Raw genomic sequence first — 9104 nt, forward strand, 5'->3', positions numbered from 1 at the left:
TGCTGAACCCTCCCTTTGAGTTTTAAAATATCAATTCATTGAAAAAAATGTACATTGTCATTAACGTAGAATGTACAACCTGGCCAGCCCGTGGCCGAGTGGTTAAGAGAGCCCAATCCCACGTGGCTGTCTACAATCTGAATCCCAGCCCTGATGTGTGTCCCAGGCTGTGTGCGTGCCCCAGACCCTGGCGGAGCAGAGGGGCAGGAGAGGAGGTATTATGGCATGACCCACACCCCACCAGGACGTGCTAGCTTGCTCCCTCTCCCTTCCTCCCTCCCTCTCTCTCTCTCTCTCTCTCTCTCTCTCGCATGTGTGCCCTCCAGCAATTTTTTTAAAATAAACATACTTTTTAGTTTTTATAATTTCCCGACAGCCCATGCACTTGCCGAGGAGAGAGAGCAAGACAGCATCCCCATGGAGGAAGGCCACGTCGCCATCCCTTCTCCGTTTCTCCTTTCAGAATTTTGGGCACACATGCCCAGGGTGTTTCTCGAGCAGACCGGTCCAGGACTTGAACCACGCAGTCAGCCATATGGGATCCAGACATCTTAACCACCATTAAAAAAAGTGAGGCCCTAACACATTTTCATTCACCCCAAGGGATTTTCTGGTCCTTCAAGAAAACCTTTTTTAAAAAATTATTTTAGTTAACTTTATTTATTCATTCACTTATTTATTTCAATTTGACCAGAGAGGGACAGAGAGAGAGAGAGAGCGCGCGCAAGCACACACAAGCTGCCAGGTCCGGGACTCGAACCGCAGTCAGCCATGTGGGAGTCCAGCGCCCTTAACCACTAAGCCACCTGCCGGCCCCAAGAAAACCTTTTTACCACTGCTGAGTCTCCGGTAGCTTCAAGGCCTGTGTTTTATTTGCATTAGTGACTGAGGATTTGCGTGACTGGTCCCGAATGCTCCATCTGTCTAGAAAGTAGAAACTGATATGCCAGTAAAAGTCCCACACAGGCGGGACCAGCAGATGGTGCAACGGCTAATTACATCACCGGTCTTCCAGAGTTGACCACAGTCTGAGTCCCGGACCGGCGGGTTAACATGCGCGCTGGGCCCGTGTGTGCCCAAGGTACTGAGAGAATGGAGAACGACTGCTGGCCACGCCCCCGAGTATGGCCTCTTGCTCCGTCTCTCCAGCAAGCGCACACACCCTATAACAGAAATCTCCCTCAGAAACAAAAGTCCTGGGGGCTGGCAGGTGGCATGGTGGTTAAAGGCACTGGACTCCCACATGGCCGACCACGGTTCAAGTCTCAGACCTGGTGGCTTGCTTTCTCACTTCCTCTCTCTCTCTTTCTCTCTCTGATCAACCTGAAAAATAATAACGGTAATAGTAAATAAAGTTAAATAAAATAATTTTTAAAAAAATCACAAGTCCTGCACGGATCATTTTGTCCCTAACGAGCTGCTCCTCAGTGGGGTGTCTGTCGGCGGTGGAAGTGAGCTGCCTACACCGGCGTGTCCCCTCTAGTCTGGAAGGGAGGGTGCCATCCAATGAGCACTGAGCAGCTGTGTGCCCCGCCTCTGAGTAGGGGCCGCGCCCACACTCTCCGCAGGAGCACGGTCTACAGAGGACTGCAGAGAGCCTGAAGGCCCACTATGCAGAGTGGAAGGCACCCTCCCAGCAAGCACCGCAGCACTGACAGTGAAGACACAACTGCCGCAGCGGCAGGAAGGGCTCGCACACGCTAGGCCGAAAAGCCAGACTCGGGAAGAGCCTCCAGGCTGGCTCCACACCGCAGTGAATAAGCACTGTGTGTTGGGAGCCACATCCCAGTCCCACATGCTGACCACGGTCTGAATCCCTGACGGCTCGAATAAAACGTGCTGGCCATGTGTGCACGTGGCCGCAACCCTACAGGGAAGGAGAAATGGGAGGGAGACTGCGTGGTGACCATGCCCCCTGGAGATGCCTTTTCCCTCTTCCTCCTCTTCTGCCCTCTTTGCAACGCGCACATGAAAACACTGTGCTTCCTTTTATGGAAAGCTCACAAACAGACACCACTAAGACAGGATGTTATAAGTCAGGGTAGGGTCAACCTACGGCCTGGTGGTTAAGGTGGCTGGATCCACATTGCTAACTGCGCAGCTGAGTTCTGGATCCGGTGCTTGAAAAGCACACTGGGCGGGCCAGCAGGTGGCATAGTGGTTAAAGTGCTGGACTCCCACAAGTCAACTGTAGTTAGAACCCCAGACCTAGCAGCTTCAAACTCACGCTGGTTGCATGTGTGTGCACACAAAATTCCAAGAACAGAATGGAGGAGAATGGAGGAGAAAGAATTGCAGTGTGGTCATACACTGGGGGATGACTTCTCACTTTCTCTTGTCTTTCCAATGAACAAATGCGCCCTATAGCAAAAAGTCGTATAACAATAAAAAAAAAAAAAGGGAAAGAAAAACACACTGGGTGTGTGTGTGCCTAAAATCCCAGTAGGAAGGAGAAATGGAGAAGAGAGTGCAGTGTGACACACCATCGAGAGCAGCTTCTGGGTCATGACTCTCCTGCCCAGAGCTAGGGTTCAGCACATTCTGTCCCTCATCGAGGTGTTGGTGACACAGACATCTTCACTTTGCAAGCCTGGTTTAGCTGAACACTAAATACACTGTATGTCAACAATGTGTTTACTTAAACCCCCTGCAGCCTTCTGCTCCAGGCGGGGTCTCTGCACCTGGCTGTGCTGACCTGGGGCTCACGACCCCCATACCAGGCTGTTCTGTGTGCTACAGGGTGCTTAGCGGCATCGCTCCAGGTGGGGTCTCTGCACCTGGCTGTGCTGACCCGGGGCTCAGGACCCCCATACCGGTTGTTCTGTGTGCTACAGGGTGCTTAGCGGCATCCCGGGCCTCTACTGACTGCACACCTGTAGGACCCTCCCCTGTGACAATCAAAAATGTCCCAAACATTCCCAAAAGTCCCCTGGTAGAAAAAACCACTCCTCAGAGCGCGTCAGGTAGTCTGGGTTGGTCAGAGTATATTCAAAACCCATCCTGGCCCTTGCCCTTCCAAGCCATTTTGCAGGAGACAGACCAAAATGTCTACGGTGGTAGCTTTAGAGGCCCTCCTCCTCAGCTTTCCTGTCATGAACACTCCGTCATGTTTACAAGGACAAAACTCCACGAAGTAGTTCTTGTGAAGAGTGAGAATACGGGCCAGCAGGTGGTGTGCAGGTAAAGGCTGGACTCTCACACAGCCAAGTGCAGTTCAAGTCCTGGACCTGGCAGCTTGCTTTCTCACCGCCCCGAACCCGTCTCGCTCTGGTCCAATTAAACAATAATAAATAAATAATTTTTAAAAATTAAAAACAGACTTACCATGTGTAGGACGTACTTCTCGGCCTCCTGAGGCCCTGACAACTGCACGCGACTTGCCATGTCTTGTAAGGACAGCGTCAGGAAGGTCTGCATTCAGCCCGGGGAAGGACGGGGAGAGACTATCAGTGGCAATTCCTCGCCATTCTACACAAAGTAAGCTTCTGCTCGTGAAGATGACCTGAAATCAGTCAGGCTAAGACCTAGCGGTTTTAGACATTAATTTCCTACTGGAGTAACAACCCACAGTTAATTTCCCACGGTATCTCCTTCAAACAATAAGAGACCAAAAGTGCAAAAACCCTAAAGAACAAAGATTATGTAAACACAGAAAAGGAAATCAGAATGCGCTCAGCATGTGAACATGTGCCCTCTCACTTGTTATTAGAAACACAGTGGGACCACACCGAGGGTCCCTATCCGTTCACGGAGGCTCGGAAGGCCCGAGGACGACGCTGCGCTGGTGGAGGCCTGAGCGACCGCCTCCAGAGTGGGAGGGATGTGCAGGGCCAAGTGCTCGGTGGCCCGGGGGGACTGATGGGCTCATCCTTGCCCCAGAAGTCTTGCTTTGATCACAGACACGAGTCCTGTGAGTACGTGCTTCTCAATCTGCAGGAAACACACACCGGGGACTTCACACCGTTCACGGACAGGGGAATTCAAGTAAGCATTTGTTTGGGTGTAAAAGAATTTTGAAATCTAATTCATAATCCACACTCTCACCTCTTCTAAGTACAAGGTACACGTGTACTGTAAGAGTACTTATCGAAGGCAGAGACAGAACCACCCGCACCCACTCACAGAGCCTGCTCAGCTCCGCACAGCCAGATCTGTGCGGAGGGATCGCTACAGAGCAGAGGAAAGGAAGCAAGGGGGCCCACTCTGGAAGAACTGCAATCCGAAATCTGAGATGTGTATACCTGTATGAAGATTTTTGTATCTTTTGAATTTTGCTTGGTGTCTATTAAATAAAACTGAAAAGGTCACATTCAACCTACAAAATTCAAAGTTAGCATTTTTTTTTTTAGAGGTTTTTGCTATAGGGCATGTGTGCTCGCCAAACAGACAGACAGAGACAGGGAGTAAGCAAGAAATCACCCCCCAGGGGGGATGGTCACGCCGCAATCCCTTCTCCTCTCAGGATCTTGGGCACGTACGCACACACGCCCAGCGTGAGTTTAAGACACCGGGTCTGGGACACGAACCGCGGTCGATTATGTGGGAGTCCAGCGACATAGCCATTACGCTAAGTGCTAGTCCCAAAAGTTAGCATTTTTAAACAAAGGGTGGAGTTACGCACACAGGAGAGGTTACACACTCGTGATACCTGGGGGGCACTAGTGTGGGCCATGCTCTGCCCGGGGCCTGCTGAGAATGCCCTTCTCGGAACAAAGAGAAGGAGCCTGTCTTCACGGTAGCTGGCGACATTCACGGCAGCATTTCAGAGTGGGGCACATCAGACCCTGATCTAGAGATCCCTGAGGAGCCCATGACCAAAGCAATCTACATATGCTGTAGTTTGAGACAACACTCAAGCCATGGAAATTATTGCTGATTTTTAACAAACACATAAGTAGTTTAACACAAATGAGGACTCAAAACTGAACATTTCTAAATTCACAAAACTATTATTTTTCCTATTTCAAAATGACTAGAAACCTCTGCCTGAGTGTGCCTCATTAGAGGACTGGCTGAGTGGACTGATGACCCGTCCACATAAGGGACTGCTCCGCCGGGTCACTGTGACGCGGTGGATGCTCCCATGGACAGAGCTCCCTGGCACACTGGACAGACAGGGCAGAGCAGACAGCCCGCAGAGTACGGCCCCGACCCGTGACGCATGGCTGGGGGAGTCGACGCACTCACGCAGAGACAAAAGGAATCTAGACAGCCATCGCCCCAATGTCCATCCCGAGCAAGCCTGGGCGTCACCCCTCACTGCCAGCCAATCAGCAGGGCCATGAGACACAGCTCTCATGGCTGACGCTGCTGCACGGGCCTGCTCAGACTTCTCACACGCTTTGAGTTTTCTGGTTTTCTAGTAAAGAAGTGAATTGGCGCAAAATAAATAAATAAATAAATAAATAAATAAATAAATAAAGCCAACAAAACAGACACCTTTGATGCCCCCCTTTTTATTATCCTGGCACTGGGACTTGAGACCGTGTGGCAGCTCCCATCCAAGACTCAACCTTCTGACTAAGGCATCCTTAAAGGCCATGGTCCCTGCCTACTCCCTCACATGGTGGCCTCCTAGGCCCCCGCGGCAATGCTGTGAGCCCCACATCCCACAATCCACCAGGAGCCAGCGCACGCAGGACCCGACACCGAGGACTTCCTGAGCCACTGCCCCAGCCCTGGGCTGACCACCAGAGATGCTTCCTATTTGGCCAAACTTGAGTTCTGGGCTTACCACAACCACAACAGAACACTGCATTTTACTAGCCCCACCGCCCAGAGGATGAGCGGTCACTTCCAGAATGCCGTGTTGAAGAGGCCATGGCACAGCTAGCTGGCGGCTTGTGTGGGGCCTTCTTAGGCCCCACTCCCTCGTTGCGCTGTCCTGCTCTTGCCATGTAATATCTTCCCGCACGCGCCCTGTCGTACTGACCTTCGCTCACAGGGAGCTCCCGTCAGTCCCAAGTGCTAGTCACAGGGGCGCAGCTCTCCCGTAGAGGCTACTTCTTGTCCAGAGAGACAAGAATTCACTCACGATGGTTCTCTCACTCGTACTGAGTGGGAAGACGAGGCTGCTCCTCGCCTAGTCTCAGGTCCAGTCCCCCCAGCCTGTGGGTCACAGCATTTTCTCTGCTGCCAGGTGACTTGCTGTGCTTGTCCTCGAGGTGCCACCTCTCTCCCACCCTCCCCACTCCCTGCTGGTTCCCGCGGGCAGCCAGTGCTCCAGCTACTCTGTCTAGGACACCGGGCAGGAAGTCCCTCTCTGCCCAGCAGCCATCCTCTCCCAGGGCTAAGGCCTGCTAACCTCCACCAATACCGGACTCACCACGCTCCTCCTGCTCCTCTCCAGGTGTGGGGAGGTCCTCCGGTCGTCACAGCCTTCCTGCCGCTAGCCAAACAGCCCCTATCCTCGCTCCTGCGCTTTCCCCGCCATCACCCTGCGGGCCGAGGGCAGAGGCTATGCACAGGGCTGGACTCGGGTCACCAGCTGTGAGCCGCTGGGCCCTGAAAGCCTTCTTCCCAAGAGGAAAGAGCAGTCCTACTGGTTTAAGCTACTCGCCACAGGAGCCTCATTACTTGCAGTCCCCACCTTCCTGGCACACGCAGGATTTCATTTCTTCCCTACTTTTCTGGACTGCCTGGACAATTGATAACGAGCATGTTTTCTATCACGGAGACCTTCAGGTCATTTCCACCTTGAACATAAACACGATGGCTCGCCTGCATCCTGGGGCTCAGTCCCCCGCAGCTGCCATAGCCTGGCCTGCAGACGGGTCCGGGCAGCACGGCAGCAGGTTCGGACCACACAGGACTCAGCCCAGAGCTTGCCTGCACCGTAGCCTCGCCATGCTCCCGCCTCCTGCTTTCCCTTCTCACCTGCTGCTCTTCCCAGGTTACCTGCCGTAGCCCTGAAAAGACCCAAAGGCACAGACGAACTCTTCCTAGGAAACCAACTGCCAGAATCCTCTTAGGAGGAGTCCCGCCACACTCTAGGCCCGTGCCCGGTCCTGCTTCCTCGGCGCCGGTGAGGAGTGAGGAGAAAAGAGAAACGCGGCCCCGGGACTGAGCGGCGCTCGCCTCACCTTGGTGAGCCTCTGGATGTTCTTCTTGTACAGCGACGACAAGCACTGCTTCACAAGTCCCATGTTGTTGTCGCGAGTGAAAGTCTCACTGTGCTTGTTCACCAGGTTCCGGAGCTCCGAGGGGTTATTGGTGGAGTAAACTTGTGCTAACTCGTGGTACGCATTGCTAAGAGGCTGAAGGTTCAAAGGTGGGGGGAAAAGCAGATTGAACCTTCAGAAGACTAGAATGTGTGCAAAAACAAAACAAGACAAAACACCTTACGGAATGACATGTGTTTGGAGCAAGCATGTTCCATATTGTGGTTGTTAAAACAAATTCCAATTTACCAAAAGCAAATGCCAATTTTTAAATCGAGGACAAACGTTCGAGATGGAGTAATTAATTGTCAACAATCCTGCCGTGCGAACACAGTCCCGGCAGGTAAAAGCACATGAACTCAGGGAAGGCACACCCGACCTGTGTCTATCAGTGTTTCCATCCTTTTCTTCTTTTTTGGAGGTTTTGATGATAGGCCTGTGCACTTCCCAGTGAGAGGCTGAGGGAAAGTGAGAAGTCACCCTTTCCTGAGGGGAGACAGCCACTCCACAATCCCTTCTCCTCTATCCTCCCCCTGGGATTTTGGGCATACTCTTTCGAACCATAGTCAGCCGTGGGAGTCCAGCGCCCCAACCACTACGCCTCCTGCGGGCCCCAAGTTCTATCCTTTTCTACTGAAAAGTTCTGGGAAGAGAGAAGGCCAGTTCTGCGTGATTCCCAACACTCCCTCCCCTACACACGCCCAGACTCAATGGGACAATCTGCCCCTCTGCCAGCAAGGAGGAGGCCTGGGACACGCAGGAGCTGAGGCCCCACCAAGAGTCTGAGCGGCTCTCAGCATCTTATGCACAAACTCCCCTGTGCTAGAATACTGAGGAACCGAGGCAGAGAGAGCACGGTGGTCCTAGGGGCACCATCAACAGGCACCCCGACTCTGGAGTCCACGTTCTTCTCATTGTGGCAGCCCAACAACTACCAATTCCTGCACGAGGGCCTCAAGCCCGCACGACATCACTTCACGGGGCACTGAAACAGAAATCCAGGGAGCAGAGCTTGTGGCTCCCCCCAGACTCTGAGATGCCCCAATACTGGGGCACAGAGTTCAGTCAAATCAGCTAACGTGTAATTAAGAAACAGAACGGAAAACTCAGCCCTTACAGGAGCATAAACATCTGCAGCTCTGAGCAGCCAGAGCCAAAGCATGCAAACAGAGTCCTGAGAAACACCCCTTCCTTCCCTAGCAGGCGACCAGGATGCGTCAGAACTGGAGCGGGGCTGGTCTGGAAGACCTGCAGCCCCCGCGGCTGGTGAATCGCCGTCTGCTAACATGAAGCTGCCAGGACGGCTAAATCACTATAAATAAAACGACAGGACTATATCGTCACAATTTCTTGATGCACTTATCATGTCCATGTAAGAAATCAGTTTTATTTTAAACAACTCACCTTAATGAATCTACCCACAATCTGAGATGTGTATTTCGGTAGCTGTTGTACTTTGCCGAGTAATATCAAAGAAACTAGAATATACTTTTTATAGGACTCCAGCATGATGTGACTGACCGCCATGGCAGGAGTGGTGATAGCCTGAGTAAGAGAAGGTCCAGTGTGAGGACAGGGTACGTCACAGCGCAGACAGCAGCCAACCACGAGTCATTTCAATCACAAGGCAACGACACTTAACGCCCTGTTATTACTTTCAGCAGTTTTCTTCAAATATAATTCTCATAGTGTAAAACTTAGCTTTTAAAGTACACGGTTGAGTGGTTTCTAGTATACTGTGTTATAAAATGACCGGCATGACCTAATTTCAGAACCTTTTCACCCCCACAAAAAGCAGCACGCTCCCCTCCCTAGGAGCTGTCCCTCCCCGCGCTGTCCTCCCCAGCCCCAGCCCAGCCCAGCCCAGCTCCCTTCCTTCTACTTGGCCTCTATGGAGCTGCCTACTCTGGGCGCGTCGTGTCATGGCATCGTACATGAGGTCTT

The 9104-nt window shown here is 52.3% G+C and overlaps 1 protein-coding gene across 2 annotated transcripts in view; it reads right to left on the reverse strand.

Annotated features, from left to right (window-relative positions):
* The window catches only part of COPS3 (COP9 signalosome subunit 3), a 31819-nt gene that overhangs the window by 4673 nt on the left and 18042 nt on the right, over nucleotides 1–9104 (reverse strand). For both annotated transcript variants that reach the window (XM_006161635.3, XM_014592912.2), the window contains 3 exons: nucleotides 8565–8705; nucleotides 7083–7256; nucleotides 3325–3411 (listed from right to left, as the gene is read on the reverse strand). In XM_006161635.3, coding sequence (XP_006161697.1) covers nucleotides 3325–3411; nucleotides 7083–7256; nucleotides 8565–8705 — 402 coding nt within the window. The remainder of the gene's footprint in view (nucleotides 1–3324; nucleotides 3412–7082; nucleotides 7257–8564; nucleotides 8706–9104) is intronic.

Source organism: Tupaia chinensis, unplaced genomic scaffold, assembly GCF_000334495.1.
Source record: "Tupaia chinensis unplaced genomic scaffold, TupChi_1.0 Scaffold138725_1, whole genome shotgun sequence".
Classification (NCBI taxonomy): domain Eukaryota; kingdom Metazoa; phylum Chordata; class Mammalia; order Scandentia; family Tupaiidae; genus Tupaia; species Tupaia belangeri.